General features: G+C 35.7%; 1 protein-coding gene across 5 annotated transcripts in view; it reads left to right on the top strand.

The window, feature by feature from the left end:
* The window catches only part of DACH1 (dachshund family transcription factor 1), a gene marked incomplete at both ends in the record, with an annotated part of 411297 nt that overhangs the window by 220084 nt on the left and 172312 nt on the right, over positions 1 to 18901 (top strand). For 3 of the 5 annotated variants that reach the window (XM_082859600.1, XM_082859598.1, XM_082859597.1), the window contains one exon: positions 3284 to 3445. The exons of the other annotated variants lie outside the window; for them this stretch is intronic. In XM_082859600.1, coding sequence (XP_082715726.1) covers positions 3284 to 3445 — 162 coding nt within the window. The remainder of the gene's footprint in view (positions 1 to 3283; positions 3446 to 18901) is intronic. 5 annotated transcript variants of the gene reach the window in all.

Here is an 18901-nt window from a genome sequence, read left to right as displayed (position 1 = left end):
ATTCAGTGACAATTTGTGCCAGGCTTTGTGCTCAATGTTTGGGATACATATACTAAGAAAGTATTTCTGTCCTTTCAGTGTTATAACCGAGTCGGAGGAGCTAGCCCTACACTGACCCCCCTGAGCAACACCCCCTGCCCCAAAAAAAGGAGCAATAAAGAGTTTGAGTGAGTTTCTGTTCTCAGATTGCACATTAAAGTGACCTGAGGAACAGTAAAATCAACCAAAATATACAGATGGATGTGTCCGAACCAGAATCTCAGATGGTAGGACTCAGTTCTTTGCATGGTTTTAAAGCCCTGTGGGTGATTCTGATGCACAGAGAATGCAGACTTTCATTCAACAGGGCTGAGAACACAAGTAAGTGGACCACTAGCTCTACTCTTGAGGAGTAGGGTGGAGAAGGTCAGCTCTTTAAAAGAAGTGAGTCTTAGGCTGATTCTTGAAGTGTTGGAGCTCTTTCCCAGGTAGATTGAAGAGTCAGGGTCCTGAGCCTGCTCCTCCTAGAGCATCATATTTAAGCCTCACATGACAGATGCAAGGACAGATCTGGGGCAGGGGACTGGAGAGATTTTCTAGAAAGTCTGAACAGCATGTGCAAAGTCTGGCTTGAAAGAGGAAATGTAGTCCACTAGAGGTTGTGAAAGACCCCTATATGTCTGGAGCACACAGAGCAAAGGAGACCTGGGGGAAAGATAATGCCACACAGATAAGCAGGGTACTTGAGCACACAGGGCCCTGACAGACACATGAAGCACCCACCTTGTTCCTCAGAGCAGGCATCAAATGCCAGGGTTAACTTTTTGTTTTCATAAGGTCACGTTGACTGCAGTATGAATCATAAGAGATTGGAGGTAGGGAAAGTGGAAGCTGTTAAGAAATAATTACAAGACTCCAGGGAACAAAAAGTGGCAGCTTACACTAGGGGAAGCCAGGGGAGATGGAGAAAATTGTCTGAGTGTGAAAGCTATTAAAGAATTAAATTTGAGAACCCATCAAACAGTTAGGTGAGTTAGTGAAACTTAAATCAGCAACTGTTGCAAATGTCATAGCTTTCTTCTTGCTTTCATGAAACTGGACTGAAAATAGAATATTTCAAAAGTATTATGGTTATAGCATGTGTGTGTCACACACACATCTATCTGTTGGAATTTGCATTAGAAGTGTAAACCTAAGGGGGAAAAAACTGTCAAATGGAAAAAGAGAAGAGTACCATAAATAAGATCAGATAAATAATAAAATTGTGAAAAACATTTTTAAAAGTCAAGGGTTAATGCCGGCAGCTAAGGAGAAGCAGGATACTTCTAGCTGAGGGAGGCTGCAGCCAGCCCACTGTATCCTGCTTGAGTCATAGCTAGGACTGGGCTTGACTTGCTGCAGTAAAAACTAGAACACAAGGCCTGCCTAGTTTTTACTAAACATTATGTGGCATTCTTCACATAGTTTATCTTATTTAATCCTTCTATTATCCCTTTGTGAATAGGATGACTTTACAGATGAAGAAACCATACTTAAGAAGATTTTATAGCTTGTGTAAGGCCATATCAAGCATAGTTATGTTTCATGCTACTGAGCTTGATTCAGATCTATCCAATAATAACAATCATATCTCAAGTGGTAGTTTTTTCTTTCTTATTTGAATACTATGGAACAAGATTTACCTGCCACATAAATCAAAGATAAAGACCCTAGATGTGTCATAAATTGGATATGGGACAACACCAGGCAATGAAGGGAAAGGACAAGTGGGATGTTCACATTGGTGACAAGGCGAAACTGAGGAAGAGAGATTTTCTGGGAAACACAAAGAGAATTTTAAGAGAACAGGAAAGAAAATCTTCTGAAACATCTTTGAAGGAAATGAGTAACTGGGGAGAAAATTCAATCATAGGAAGATGAGAGAATCAGTTCAAGTTGGGACTTAAAAGGCAATAAGTGTTCAGTCGAGACCCAGATGAATTCTTTGAGTTCAGATCAGTGCCTTTTTAGGGGGCAGTTACCAGTTTGTCATGCAAAGAGTCAGTCTGAAGGTCTTGTTGTGTTGGGGTGAAAGTTGTCAAGGTCTCTTTGGTCTGATCTGAAGGAAAGGTGAGGTATTCTCCTAACCTCAAAAAAAAAAAAAAAAAAAAGCAGAGGTTTCTAGGGAAAAAGACCTTCTTCTAATTCCTGAGGCTGCAACTTATTTGCTATAGTAACTAGAAGTGGGGAGGAAAAGAGGGAGAGAGGTTTCAGTCTCAAATCCACCAGCTGCAAGTGGAAATAAATCATACATAAATTCAAAGCAGGCTGAAGCGCTGTAGCCAGAAATTCTGAAGCAACATAGCAAAAGGAGTATGAGGGTGTGGGCGGGTGTGTGTGTATATCCTCTCATAGACTGTCAGAGTTTTAGAGTTAGCAGAGATCATTCACACGTTTCAGTGTCTTTCATTTTGCAGATGAAGGATGTCGGATGAAGTGAATTGACTCGGTAAAAGTTCACACGTTTAAGGAAAACAAATCGCTCCTGTGCTCCAAAACCTCTGCTGGTTACCTAGAGCCTGTACCTAAAGCCAGGTCTTCACTTTCTGATCTTCCGTATCTGGCCTCAAACTGTTTTTTCTAATCTCATGATCACTGCCACCTCCCGTTTTCTGGATGAACAGAGACAACCTTTCTGGAGACGGTGTGGCATAGTGGTTAGAAAGGTCAACTCTGGGACTAGAATACTGGAGGATGACAAGTAGGGGAAGTGAATCACAGGACTAGAATGTTCCAGACAAAGGCAATGGCAATTGCAAAAGCACGGGCTTGAAGAGGCAGGGCACGTGTGGGTACTGGGGCCACGTTCAGCATAGGGGGAGTATGGCATGAGAATAGGGAAACTTTGGGTGATTAGGTAGGTTTCCAATTTTAGTGAAAAGCTTTGTGAGTTAAGCTAAGCAGTTCAGATTTCCTCCACCACCACCCCCCCCCTCCCCCCCCCCGTAGACAGCTGTAGAGGATTTGGAGCCAGGAATGACATGTTCAGATGGGTTTGTTTGAGGGCGAATTCTGTCTGCATTTCTACTACTCTCCTTCTGTGTACGAATCATGCTTTTGCTAATATTGAATATGGGAGTTCGGAGAGCACTCTATGATATCAACATAGTTTCACTGGTTAGCTGGGAATGAATATATGATATCAGAGTGCTGCATAAAGGAAGCAGATACTTCAATATGTTGTATATGTGTTTTATAAAGCACATGGATTCTTACATGAAAAATCAGAATTTGAATTACCTCATTTTTAATTTATTCTTTGAAGGTTTGACAGCAGCAGCTGCAGCAGCTGCCGCTGCTACCAATGCAGCGATCGCCGAAGCAATGAAGGTGAAAAAAATCAAATTAGAAGCTATGAGCAACTATCATGCCAGTAGTAACCAACATGGAGCAGATTCTGAAAATGGGGACATGAATTCAAGTGTCGGTAAGTTTTATGTTCACTGAAACTTACTGTGATCATTTTGCTACTCAATGACTTTCTTTTCCAGAACAAAATTATTGGCTACCTGTTCAAGAAGTTGGACCCTTTAGCTTTGAAAATAGTGTACATTTTGAAGAAACCACTTAGCCTAACAACACACACTCTAAATAAATAATTAGCAACATTATTTTTAAATGTAGGCATTAACTTTATGTCTGCAACCTCTACTGTAAGAATTCAGTTAACATCTTTCATAATACAAATAAGTTCTAATAGTCAGAATTCAAAAATATTTATTATAGGTAAGATGGCAGAAGAATATTTACAAACAAAACCACACACTAGTTTTTTTATTCTTAATGCATTGGTTATCAAATAAGAAATGTGCCTTAGCAGCAAAACATATAAACTTAATCTTTCCATGTACTGCCAAGAATAAGAATTATGCTGATAATTAATTCTTTCTGTATACATCCATTATCAGTTTCTCTTATTTAAAAAATGCCACTTTAATTTCTTAATTTGATCTTTTTCTTTCTTGAGGTATGGAGGGATGGAAAGTTAACCATTACTGTTTAAACCAAAAAGGAACAGCTTTCTCTTTGCAGAATTAATTTGGGTAATTTGTTTTGTCAAACACAACTTCAAATGAGAGTTAAATTTTTATTGATGATATCTTTAGCGTTTAGCGTTTAGTGTTTGTGACATAAAACACTTTTTTCTGCCACTGCACTGTATTATTTCCCTTTAAAATGTAGAAATCATGCTCAAAATATAATTGAGCAAGAGAAATTTGGATGTAAGATGTACACAAGACTATATCCAACATACATGTTCATGAGGGACACAATAATTTATGGAAGTTCAATTAGATTTCCTTTTCTGTGCAACATTTTAACAGATTATTTCTTTAGCTAATCAGCAGCTCCCTACTTTCAGTCCATTGACCTACAGGTAGGGGGCGTGTATGAAGGAATACTGTGGACTTCAGTGATAGTCATTTTCACAACTGTTCATGGAATCATGTGCTAGATATGAGTAACCTAGTAGGAAGTAATTTTAAAACATATACACAAAACACAAAATACCACCACTTCAGTGATGCCAAAGAGCAGCTTCTAATGTAAAAAGGGGAAAAATAGAACTTTTCAACAGAACTAGACAAGACAAATAGAAAAGGAGAGGCGTTAATGGCTTTGACTTGAGAGTATGATAAAGAAGGAGGTAGCAATTCTTGGACAAAAAGATGTGGAAGAAAGCCAAAGACACGGCTCAAAATCTGAAAAGGACTAAGGGAAGTGCCAGCATTCGCATTTGCAGTGCTTCTATTGAGAAGATGGAGGGCGATGGATGCTTTAGGGCATAGTTTACACACATCAATTTAAACTTTTAAAAGTTAAAAACGATACTGAAGTAAAATGAAGGAATTGTAATTCTGTTTTTAGAACTATTGACTACATATTATTTTAAAATACTAGTCTTTTACTTTGCCCAGTAAAACAGAGCAAAATTGGACACTTTTAAAAACAAGTAATTGGCCACTCTAAACCATAGTTGTGATTCCAAAGCATAATTTAGATTGTTTTCAAAATTTTAGGAGAGTAAGCCTTTAATGTGGGCTGTTGTTGGTAGCTGGTGTTGTGAGGAGGGATCGTTAAGTTAGGCAATTTAATAACACTTGAACAAAATATATTAAAACATTATACCTCTGTCAAATTTCCTGAGCAGCAGAACAGAAGCTGGCTTTGGAGAAACCAACAGGCATAAGATAAAGAGACCATAGCTCATAATTAAGTGTTGGCATACACTTAATATTTGATATTATGGAATAATACTTGCCCTCTGACCAAATTGTGCTTATCATAGTTATTTGGATAGCTAGGCTATCATAATGACTTAAACTAAGAAACAATTTAAATTTGCTTTTTAGTTGGAAGAAATCACTTTTCTTCCATTAAGGTATTCACTTGCTAGTTTATATTGCTTTTTTTTTTTTTGACACCCATCATCCAATTTGAACCAGAAACGGAAATTTATTTGAATTTTCCTAGAGGGTCTTAATATTTTGAGATTGTGTTAACATTAGTGCCATTGCTAGTCCCTAAAGCTCATGGATCATGTATGTTAGAAATCTGTAGCTGATTTGGGGGGAAATGTTATCCATTGTCATTTTTATTCTATTCTCACACATTACTGTCCTCTAAGAATTTGTGATTTATCACCCTTCCTGAGCACACCCCCTGTCCCCTTCTTCTTCACCTAGAGATCAGGGAAAGAGAGTTTAGGGGAGGGATGGGGTAGAGTGGGGGAAGGTACAGAGCAATGGTGGGGATGGGAGGTTGAGCTTGCATAGATCACGGCAATTTTGAGCAATTGCTTTAAATGGACTCCAGTCTTCTCTGGTTCTGAGGATAGTGCCTGCCTCATGGTAAGTGTTCAATAACTATTTGCTCCGTGACTTTGGAAAGTTATGTGAACTTTCTGAGCCTCGCATTCCACATCTGAAAAATGGCATAGAAAATAGTATCTGCATCGTGAGAATGAAAGGAAATCATATTTGACAAGTGCTTATCATTTTATTCATTACAGTGTCTGTTTATCACATTTTTTTGGTCACCCATAATGTTAGTCATGTGGGTATTGCTTTTGTTATTATTTCTCCCAACTTACCCTCCTGAAAATCACCTTCTTCCTCTTTTTACAGCCACCGACTGCTTCCTCCTCTGTTTTCCTATTCTCTCTGCTAGGTATTATTTGTTAAGCTGCAGGCCTGTGAGGAAATTTGGGGGTAGCTGTGACGTCATTTGGATTTTGTTGTATGTTTGATTTTAGCTTATTCTAGGAACACAAAAATAATCCTAACACAGCCTCAGCACTCAAGGGGCGTACACTCCTATGGGTAGGGTGGTTAAGTAAGCAGACAGTCATAACAGGATGCGGTGGATCCCCCAGGAACATCAGCTAGCACGAGGCGCTTAGGAAGTGGTATTGAAACCTATGAATTCCAGGAGGTATCCCAAGAATCTCAGAAGCCTTATATTTCAGAATACAAATGTACAGCTCTCACGAATCTGTCACTTGGCCCTTGGAAGTAGCGAAACCCCTCAGAGAGGTGCTACTTAAATGATGTATTGTTACTACTCAGCCCTGCCCAAATCCAGTGACATTTCTGAAGTCAATTCAGGGTTCTATTTTCCCTTATACTCATCTGGCTCACGCGTTATTTAAATGTTTCAGGCTTCTCTATGTAGAAACACTGTTTTCCCCGCCCCACTTCCTTACTCCTTGGTTGTAAGTAAATCCTTAGTGCTGCTAGAAAATAGAATTTTTTCTTTGCTTGGTTTCATTTCATTTGGCTTGATGAGGTGAAGGAATATTCTTATTATAGAAGACCCTCTCTAGTTCTTAATATGAATTGTAAAAATTAGTCAGAAAAAAAGGTGTTTGAAGAAACCTATGACACTGACAAATAATTATTTTATATCCCAATTTTACGTGGTAACCTTGAGCTTGCATCTTTCCAACAGAATGATAACTTTAGGAAGAAGTGAGGACTTCAGGATAGATCTGAGTGAGGCATCAGCAGGCTGAGTGAAATATATGGCTGTGTCGCCATTCTCCCTCATCCACAATCAATTGGATTCTTTTAGTTTAATATTTACTTGCTAAGATGAGATGCTAGTCTGCATGGTGATAAACAGTCTGCTCCTGGCATCTGAAGGTGACCTGTCAGTTCATATGGACAAATCTCCTGCTTATTGAAATGTACAAAATAAATCATTAAAGCAGGCAGGTGCTCATTCCCAGATTTAAATCACCATAGATTTATGATTTGAATTAATGCTTCATTTGGCCATAGAAATAGATGCTGAGACAAATGATATGCACTGGTTGGGGTTTCCATACTGTAGCCATCCTGATATTGATTACTGAGATGTCTTTGCAATCTCTTGTTTATATCAAGTACTATCTTGTGACAGGTTGGCTGATATGAGCTACATTGCAGATAAGAAGGAAAAATGTCCTGGATTCTTTTTAGTGGCAACGCTATCCACAACATACAGGCCAGATAAATTGCTATTTTTTTGCTTTAAGGACTGATCTACATAACCAGCTTAAAAAATGCTGCTTGGAAATTGGGACTGGGTTATTGGAAAAGCAGAATTTAAAACCGGTGAACTCAAGGTCAATTTCATAGTCTCTATAGCTATGTTTTATCTGCTTATCTTCTTTTTTTTGGCATCATGCACATTTTTGAAGGTACTAAATTAATCACAATCGATTTAACCTAAATAAAGGAAACTTAATTTTACTTCTAGTTTTTAACTGCTATATAAATATTGACATAGTGAGCATCTCTTAGTAGTTTCTCTGTTATTTAAATGCTTGCTAAACCTAATATCTTACCCCCTTAACTAATGACAACAAAGGAAACGACTCTAAAGATAAATACGTTAAATATTATTCCCAAGTGCAAGAGTTTGTGGACTATAATTTACCAAGAGGCAGGAAAAGACTGCATTTTTACTTCTCTTAACATTTTATTTAAGGAAAACACTATGTACACAGTTTAAAGAATACTCGGAGGATTTAAGAGGGACCTTTGCCACAAGCTAATATCTGACTCATAGAACTGGTAAACAGCTATCAACAATAGTAGATTGCTTGCTTAGTAGGAAATGAGTTCATATCTATTCAAAATGTGATCTCAAAACAGATGTCCCAAGAAAATCTTATTGTTTAAACTATAGTCATAACCCCCGAACTGCTGTTATTTCTTTAAGGAAGTGAAGTAATCTTAAGACTTCAGAATTTCTGTCTCTGAACACCATGTAAAGTAGGCAAGAATACCCTAATGCAGTGATCCACAAACTTGAACACATTTCATATGCCTGAAATGTAGGATTCTTTTGCATTTTTCAAACTTGCAATAGTTACAAAGATATAGGAGTTTCAAGTAAAAACAAGAGCTTGAGTTTGGGATTAAACAGCTGTGTTCATCAATGGTATTCCTTACTCCTTACCTCTGTCCATCAACCAACAAAACAAAACAATGAAAAAAAAATGCTAGGCAGATAGGGAGATAAAATTTTCTTCCCTGGCTGACCATCCCCTTATCTTTTTTTTTTTTTAACCATTCCCAAAGAAATAAAATAGTTTACATTGCAGTCATTTCCTTTCTTCTATCTCATGTGTCTATTTAGAAGGAAAAATTAATTTTATGATTTCAGGAAAAAGTCTTGGAGACCTTGAGAAAGCAAATAAAAGGAAACTGAGAACACAGGCCACCAAGCAGAGCTCTGTAGTTGCACATTGGATTCTCTGCTTTGGCAATGTTAATGAACCTCAAATCCTTCCTATAATTAGATGAGGGAATTGCTTATATTTTCAAACAGATGATGCTGCTATAATGAAACGATTGACAGGGAATTTAAGAGTGTCTACAGTAGTCATTTGGTTTCTGTTATTAAAAAAAAAGTTTAAAAAGAAGATTGGCTTTAGACATAGGTCCTGAGAGAGGTAGTAATTTACATAGCATGCTATGACAGGTGTCTTTGTATAGGAAGGAAATAAAATGGAAGACTAGAGAAATGATGGGCAGGTATAGCAATTTTTTGGGGAGGGGGCGTCCTATGCTTATTCTGTGTAGGTTCTTTAAAAGGGGCCGAGACTCAAGAGATGGATCCGGATTGAGTGCACAGCTGTAACTGCTGATGAGCTAATTGCTCCTTATCTCTCAGCCCCATTCATCTTCATTTTTTACCAATTACTGAGAATTATCTGTGTTCTCAGTTGGATATGAGAGTTAATCCTTTTTGGTTAAGCTGGCAGTACTGTGAGCAGATTCCAAATCGGAGGGTGAAAAAGCCAAAGCAAGCTTGCTCTAAAAATGTCTCCAGTTCAATTACAGTATCACTGATTCATAAGAAATTTGCCATTGTTTAACAGATTAAATGTGGAATTTTTTTTTTAACTTTCTTAATGTTTCTTTGCCTAACAATGATTGTTAAGATCCTTCTTCCTGTCTGATGAGTAAAATTTAATAATATTAACAGCCAGGGTCTTGTAAACATGGAAACACACAAGACTACCCTAAAAGGCCAAAAAAATTCTGACGCATGAAATGAGAAGTATTTTAGAACTGATAGCTTTCAATTTATATGTAAACACTTTTAATCTATGCCTTTGCTCTCTGTGGCTTCTCATATGGTGAGGAAAGTATGTCCAAACATAAACCTTTTCACAAATGTCACATTAGTGGAATTTTAATGGAAGGACCACATAAGCATCTCCTAAAAGTGTAGGAACTGCCATGGTTTGTAATTCAATTGATGGTGAATAAGCCATATGGTTCACATCATTTCCTATGCAAAAGATGTCTTCATATCCTGACATTTCACACAAAATTGCTTATTCCAGCAATGAAAAGCTAAAAAGTAGTAAGCTATGCTTTCATAATTTTCAATGCATTTTTAAATATTTAATATTTCTGGCATTTCTTCTTCATTAAATATTTTAAATAAGGTAATCTAATGTGAAAATATAAAGAATAAATAGCTAATTTAAGACAAAATTATCATTTGAATAACTTTTAGTATGATCAAACAAGTCCTTCTAGATGCTTCCAAAAGCAGAGATTGGGGAGAAGAGAGCAAAATATGTCAGAAGATTCAGCTTCTAGTAATAACACTGCTAATAAATAACTTAGCTAGTTTGGTCTCTTAATTTCTCAGATTTCTTATTTAATAAATAAGGAGCTTGATGCCCAGTCAACCCCTTGGTTCTAAAATTCTTTGATTTTTGAAATGAGTAGAAGATAAAAGGCAAGAAGTTATTCTTTACAGTGATTTCTAAAGTGAAATACAAAACTGAAACAACCTAAATGTTCAAAACATGCCATCATTATGTATACTGTTAACACATCATTTCACAGATTATGTAACCATTACACATGACAGATAATGGTGGAAAATATTTATTTTGAATATAAGAAAAAAAGAGGCACATGCGGTAATAACTGGTCATTTTATTAAGCTCTTTTTCATGATTTTCTAGAAAGTGCTTGGCATCATTTTGCATTTTTTCTCATAACATATTTTGGATCTTTATTGTGCATATAAAAGAATAAAAACATTAGTGATCATAACAGGGCACTATGGAAAAAATACATTTCCATATTAAAAAGAACACTCTTCTCATTTAAAAATATTTGAGCATGTATTTCTGAATCCACTCCTATATGTAAAGAAAATCATTAGAGTATGAACAATAACATATACTAGTTTTCTGTATGAATTATTAAATGTATTGTATGGTGTAGATAAGCAGAATGCAGAGAATATTTCCACTTTTTCTGTAGTGTCTGTTTCATTTTCATAAAAAAATTTTAATTTATATGGACAGTTGGAGAGCATAAGTAGAAAATATTAGCCCAATGTTTTCCTTTTGGTTTTAGTATTGCGTATTGTTTACTCCAACTAATGACAGGATAATGAAATAAACTGATAATATAAGCATTTCATACTAAGAAATATAAATTAAATGATTTTATCTGATGCTCTATCCTTGTGTAATCATAAAACATAAGGATATGTAACATATATCCAATTGGATATGCTATATGGTAGACTCCATCACATTCTAGGAGATTGAATGCATTTATTACAGCCTTCAGTTTTCATTGAGGAAAGCCCTAAATCTGATCGTCAACCTACATCAACATGCTATAATGTTTATAGGACCTTCAAAGTAACATATAGTGGGAGCAAACTTTTCAGTTTAAAATAACCCCAGGCCTTATTCAATCTTTTTAAGATCAGGTAACTCTTATTTTTTTCATTAATATGATCCTCCATTATTTTATCTTATATTTTAACTTCATATGATTGATGACATATGATTAAAATAAACCTTCAACGTTGTGTTCTGTAAATTATAATGTTTGATGATATAAATCTTTAAATATCTCATGATAACCTAACATTAGAGAACATATTCTTTGAGCTGTCACTAAGGGTGTTGTTCATGGTTTAACATTTTGTGAGTGTGAGCACACAAGTTTCTAACTCTGAGCCCAATGCCTGTCATCAGACTTAGCATCTCACATTTATTTGACTGTGATTCCTCTCTGCACTGTCCAAATATTCCAAAAGTGTACAAAGCCATTTGTATGAACCATGGCATGTCCAACTGAATACAAAATATAATAACTTAGTGATAATAAGTAAATAATATAGTAGTCGACATGAATGTCTAAAAATGTCAATTCACTTATGAAGAAATAATGTGGCATACATCATCTTGCAGGCTTTTAGTACCCCCCTCCCCCAGATGAACCTGGATCATTTGGAAGATAGGAAAAATAGAGGATTTAAATATGGTTTTCTTTAACAGCAGGTCATAATGGAAACACAGACCCTTCCATTCAGTGCTGAGAGAATTACCAGTTTGATAATGATTAGGAATGTTGTTATTAAAACAGTATGTGCAGTTCATTTTCAACAGTTTTGAATTAGAGTCTACACTAATGAAACGGATACGGTTTCCTTCACAAAGGGCAGATCTGTTAGTTAATATCGCTGCAGCAGTGCCTGGCAGACCATGCCTTTAGCTCTATTTGTATTTCACAGCATGATAAGCAAAGAGTGTTGATTTTCAAGGATCCTGCTGATGAAAGGTAATGGCATTATTACATCTTTATCTCAAAAGCAGAACTGAGTGGTAAATGATTTTTTTTCTCTGTTGCACAAAAGATTTCTTGGTTAGAAAGCCTTTTTTATTTCTTTACATCGTTTTCGTCTTGGAAATGATATGTTATTATTTAATGTCTGCACAGCAAGCTTGAAAGCACCTAATAGCAAATGGATTGGAAGTGAAGTACCTCCTGCTCACAGATATGGATCTTCTCAGTCACACGCTGTACCAGCTGTCATCCCAGCCATACTGCTGTGATTTAATTAGTCTGTTTATGTCCTTTCTAATAATATTTCCATCTCTATGAAAGGGCAAATGCGACAGGGACTTTTTCCCTTTCTGGTTCTGCAGACTGAAGAATGTGGCCTACATCTGATATGTGAGGACACGGGATTGAATCACCATTCCTGTCACTTCAAGCTGTTGATAAATTGTTCAGCCAAGAAGTGTACTTACTTCCTTGGGGTCATTTGTAGGCAGGGAGTAATAATCTGCATAGGGACAAAGAAGAGAGGATATTTGTGTATACGTGAGCATGTGTGTATCCAGTCATCTATGTATGTATGCGTGTGTACACACACGCTTATGCAAATACACATATATGTGCATGGGGTATTCTAAATTTAAAACAATTTATAAGACCATGCGAACCCTGCATTTTTATCAATGCCGTGCGTGTCTTTAGGGCACACATTTAAGTTTTTTTCATCAATTGATTTCATACAAAATTATAACATTTCAGGAATTCTTGGAAAGGTTTTTCCTTTTTCTAAATGAAAATTCAAATAACAAGTCATTTACCTGGAATTTTACTTGTACAACTGCATCGATTGGGGGCTTTGGAGAGATCTTTGTTTTATACAGGTATTACATTTTAGGATATCCAGGGAAGGAAGACTTCACGATCTTCATAAGACATTTAATAGTTATATTTTTACTTAAACTTTTTCTAGAAAGTATTTTTAACTGAAAAGGATAGCTCAGGTTCAAAACAAACTAATTACCACACAGTTATATAAGAATGCATAAGTTAATAAACAAACATAAAAGAGATATGACATTATTAAATATAATGTGGTGATTGATAGTCTATACTCAGGCACTATGCTGTTTGAGTGATTCAAGCCTACTTCAAAACGCAGTGGCCTTGTAAACATTCTTGATTCTGCCTTAGGATTCTGTGACCTTCTAATGTTTCGTGAGACACAGATCCGTATAATAGAGATGGGGGGAAAATGATTTCTAAAACCAGTCTCAGTTCGTTTTAACTTCATTCATATTTCTCTGAGAAAGAAACATCTACCTCTTTTATAAATAATTGGTTAACTAATTCTCTGTGTTTTAGCTGCTTTTTGGAAATAAATTGCTTTTTCTTTACTTTATGGTTTGTGTAAGTGCTGAAATTGTGTTACAAGGTTTTCTGAGATATCTTCTTTCTGGGTTATCTCACTTTTGTTTTTATATTTCTGTTTTTCCTCTCTCATCTTTTACATTTGAATAATCCAACTACATTTTTGGAGTGGGACTTGTTAAAACAATGAGTATATTGACAAAGTAAATCCAATATTCATTTTACGTGAAAATATCAAGGTTAAAAATGCTAATCTTACAAAGGTGGTCAAATTGTTTTAAAATGATTTCCTTTAGCAATCTAAATGTCAGCCTCCTAGAGTTGCCAGTTGTAATGCACACGGCATGTATTTAGTTTCTTTTTGCGCTTTCATGTACCTACCACTGTCAAACCTATGCCTACATCAAGAGGAAAGGTCAGGTTCTAAAATCGTTTAAAATAAATATATCAAAATAAGCGTCAAAATTAGAAAATGTCTTATATCTATGAGTAAATGATAAGACTATTTTCAATCCTTTAGAGTCCTCTTCTAGATAATATATTACCTTAGCAATTAAATAGCTAGATATCACACTACACACACACATACGCACACACGCGAATGTGCACTCACACACACAAGTACCCATATATTTCAGCTCTCAAGAAACTCTCATTAACTTACTACTAGTATAAGCTGAATTTATGAAATATATTTATTTTTAAAATTATTTTATTTTGGAAAAAATATCGAAATACTTATTTGGCTATCTTTCCCCTCAGGTGTAATTTCACTGTTTCCTCTACATTTGCTATACTGAGGAACGTAAATGTTGATGATTAAGTTATCTTGACATGAACCATTTTGATGCTTTGAAAAAACTCACCATGAAGCATTTGATGGTATTTTTTATTAATTGGATAAATGAATTGTGAGATGTGTGATTGCATGATGAGGTACTCATTTAGTTGTTGCTTTTTGCTTTTACTAATCTCTGTCATATTGGATTTATAAATGGAATGGAGTGACCTTTGAAACTGTGATGGAAATGAAGAGATAAACACAACTTGAAAGGACAAACCAATTAATATCAATGTGTTAGTTACACATACATGAGGAATTTTAATCCTTTGCTCTCTACAGTAAATTTGTGAATCATTTGTAGAGAAAAGGAGCACACTTTTTGATAGTTAAGGATTTTAATCTTACATTTTCCTAAATTTTTAAAATTTTATGTAACATTATTATATAGATAACACACAGTTAGCTTGTTTTTTGTGCATGAAATGTTGGCACTACCTTGGAAAGATTGACAAGATCCCCTTTTAACAAAAAAGTTAACCATGTACACACAGATATTCAAACATGTACACATATAAGGCACATGTACACATATAACATGATCTAAAATTATATTATATATTTTTAAATAAATATATTGTAATCTTGATTATAGTAAATCTTGAAATAGACCTCTCTTTTGTAAATTTAGACTCATAACTGATCCTCTGCCATTGACCATAGATTACTTTCTAAAAAAATCCAGATTCAGGAATCATAAATAAAGCATTTATTATTTTAACTTGTTGACCTGTAATTTTAAGAAATATTTTTCAAAATCAATAATATACTTGAGTATGCTTTTAAAATAAAATCTGAATAGCCAATTTATACTTTGTTCTTACCTCATGCTTTCTTTCTTTGCCTTCCCCCTTTTTTAATCTAATTGGGCTTATTTTTATAAAAATGAAAAAAACAAGCCAGTTCTGCTGTGGTGTGAATTTTAGAACACTTGTACATTCTATCCCCTTTAATAGCTTAATTATAGAATATAATCAATTTAATATACAGGTTTTGAAATATTGCCATTGATGCACAACAAGGAAAAAAGTAATACAAGCTTGACATTTTAAAACACCAGCATTGAAAGACTTTCACTTCTAATTGATTTTTAAAAGAGTTCCCTGGAAAAGTGAGCTCAGAAATGTTTATAACAGCTTTGGCAACCTTCCAAAATGTTTATCACAAAGTGTAACTCAGCAGTTTCTAAGTTCTCCCATCAACTGAGAAAGATGTGTCCTGTAATTGGCTTAATCTATGCTGATATTAAACCCCTCACAGAGACATCATGTTTTTTTGAAGACATAAATTCTCAAAATGGTTAGTTCAAAATAAGAAGCGTTTTACTTTTGTAAATTGGAGAGAAATTGTTAAGAAGTAAGTTATGGATGAGCAAAGGGTATGTACCTTTTACATTTTGATGAAAATATGCATTTTCTTCTCCTTCACTTTTAAAAAATCTGTTGACCTTCAAAAGTTTGGTAAAATTGACAAAAAGGTGATTTTTTTAGGCGTGTTAATATCATACCGCTCCTTATGGCTGATTGTAGGTGTGAAAAACTTCCTCTGACAGCCAAAATAATTAATGGACATGATATCCATTCTATTTTAACAAGCAAGCAGACCGAAATACAGTAATATTGACCTCAAGCAATTACGTTAAAAGGCTACTGCTAAGTATTTCAGGAAAAATGATTCCGTTGACTAGTTGTTTGTCAGTTCCTGTATGTTTTTTTATTGATTGCTTTTGGATATATGGCCCCATGATTGAAAATGTTGCTGGTAATATCTTCTCTTTGTAGTACCAAACCTACTTGCTGTGATTGATGAGATAAATTTACACAGAAGTGCATATACAATTTTATGTAGATCACTACTTTCTAATAATATTAATTTTGTAGTGAGGTGTTTTTTTGAAATTAAGTCAGAGTAGTAGGCAACTTCATAACAATTTTATTCTTCCAGGTCTTTCCTTATTGTGTATTATTTTCTCATTTGTGATTCAGAGCAATAATGTGATATTTCAAAGTATGATCAGCCAGAATGAGTCATCTATTTGTAAAAATTTCTGTTTAAGATGAAGACTGTACAACATCTACTCATTCTCATAGGAATCTGGAGAGATTTGTGGTTTGAAATTTCTGTATCATAAACTCGTGGTGCAGGCAGTATTACATTTAGTCAATAACCAGGAATTCTGATTAGTTGGATATAAGTCACTAATGTTGAGAAATAAACGTAACAAAAACAATGAATAGAAAAGAAACGAATTGATAGAAACAGGTAAGGAAGTCATTCAGTAGACAATCGTACCTAATTTGTCAAAACAATGCATTACCTAATACAAGTTGCGTCTGAGAAATAGATTTGCATGACAATGTCCCTCAATACCAAAATCACATCTGTTTTTCTCTAAATTTGAACTATAAAACCATATTAAAAACAAATATTTAAATGTCACATACCCTCGAATCACATATATATATATATATGCACATTCATCCATCTATCTATCTATCTATCTATCTATCTATATACTTGCTTTTACACTATTCAAAACTCAAAGCACTATTCTTTCCTAATTTATTTATTTATTTTTGGCTGTGTTGGGTCTTTGTTTCTGCGTGCGGGCTTTCTCTAGTTGTGGTGAGCCGGGGCTACTCTTCATTGCCGTGTGCGGGCTTCTCATTGCGGTGGCTTCTCTTGTTGCAGAGCACGGGCTCTAAGCACGCAGGCTCTAGATGTAGTCATGGCATGCGTGCTCAGTAGTTGTGGCTTACAGGCTCTAGAGCGCAGGCTCGGTAGTTGTGGCATGCAGGTTCAGTAGTTGTGGCACACAGGCTCATTTGCTCCGCGGCATGTGGGATCTTCCTGGACCAGGGCTCAAACCCGTGTCCCCTGCATTGGCAGGTGGATTCTTAGCCACTGCACCACTAGGGAAGTCCCTCTTTCCTAATTTAGATGAAAGCAAAACAAAACAAATACCCCTCATGTGATGTAGTTCGACATCGTTTTTATTTCCTTATAACCACAGATAGTTTCCTAGTATAGTCATATACTCATATTTTACCTCAAATTCTAATGTGTACCTAATCTTCATGCCTACAGGTTTCCAGTGATATGCTGATTTCCTTTTCTATCAGTCCTCACACTGCACCAAACTGTGTTAGTACTCTGTAATGTTTACTGCTGCCTCCCCAAAAGGAGTAATTGGAAGCGGTGGAGGCATAGAGAGAGAGCAAGAGTTAGAGACAATGAGAGAGAGAGAGAGAGAGAGGTGGGGAGAGAGGGAAAAGAGAGAGAGAGAGAGAATGAGAACATTTAAGTGAAAACTGAGAGGCAACACAACTTTGTGTTTAGTGTTGAGAGCACAAAATATGGTGCCTAACTGCCTGGGTGTAAACTGTGGCTCTGTTCTTCTTACGACATTTTTGGCATCTTAGCACTTTTGTGTCTCAGTTTCCTCATCTGTATGATAGGTATAATAATTATAAATATTTCATAGGGACCTTGGGGATTATTTGTGTTAAATTACTTCTCAGAACGCGATGGGACACATTGTAAGCATTATACTAAAGTTTATTAACTAGAAAATAAAAATAACATAATAAAGTGCATGCACACACATACACACTCACAAATATCTTCTGAAATGTTGGGAGTTTCTAGTATTCCCAATGTCTCGGCATTATTTGAAGCCCTATTTCCTCCTCTACATGCCTCAGCATTCCATACTTATCCAGGATCTGCACTATTTGATCCTGATTGAATATATCCAAAGGGTGTTTTATTGACTATTTGCTGCATTCTGAGCCTAGTGTAGTGTTCAGGAAATATGCTACCAGGTTTAGATTACATTGCTTCTCCTGTAAAAAGCACACATATATAGGAAGAATGAGGTTGTCAGTTGTTTCATTGGCACATTTTTTTTTTAGAAATCAATAATCTGCTTGTAAACTTTTTTTTTTTTTTTTGCATTACGCGGGCCTCTCACTGTTGTGGCCTTTCCCGTTGCGGAGCACAGGCTCCGGACGCGCAGGCTCAGCGGCCATGGCTCACGGGCCCAGCCGCTCCGCGGCATGTGGGATCTTCCCGGACCAGGGCACGAACCCGTGCCGCCTGCATTGGCAGGCGGACTCTCAACCACTGCGCCACCAGGGAAGCCCCAGCTTGTAAACTTTTAATTGAAAAGTTTTGTCTAATTTTATGTTATCAGACAAAATATGTACTCCAACTCTAAAAACAGACATTACTTTATTCAGTGCACATAAGACTTCCTTTAATTATCCCTTAATAAGCTTGGTTTAACTGGGATTTACGGAAGAACAGTGGTCATTAACATTAGCCAGATTAAGACTGTGTTAATTACTATTGATAGATAAAATAACGTGCTAACGTGCTTTAAATTATTCCTATACTTATGAATTGGAAGTAAGTTTCAAGCTTTTAAAGGGAAGTTATATTTTATTTATACTTTAAATTGAATATTGATTTTTATACAGGTATGTAGACATAACAACACATGATTTCATGGTTTAAATTTACAGCTTCTTTATGTTTACCATGAATAAGGGATAATCTTAAAATATATCAT

The sequence above is a fragment of the Leucopleurus acutus genome, assembly GCF_964270905.1.
Source record: "Leucopleurus acutus genome assembly, chromosome: 18".
Taxonomy (NCBI): domain Eukaryota; kingdom Metazoa; phylum Chordata; class Mammalia; order Artiodactyla; family Delphinidae; genus Leucopleurus; species Leucopleurus acutus.
The sequence above is the reverse complement of the archived record's forward strand: the minus strand, read 5'-3'. Positions and strand labels throughout refer to the sequence as shown.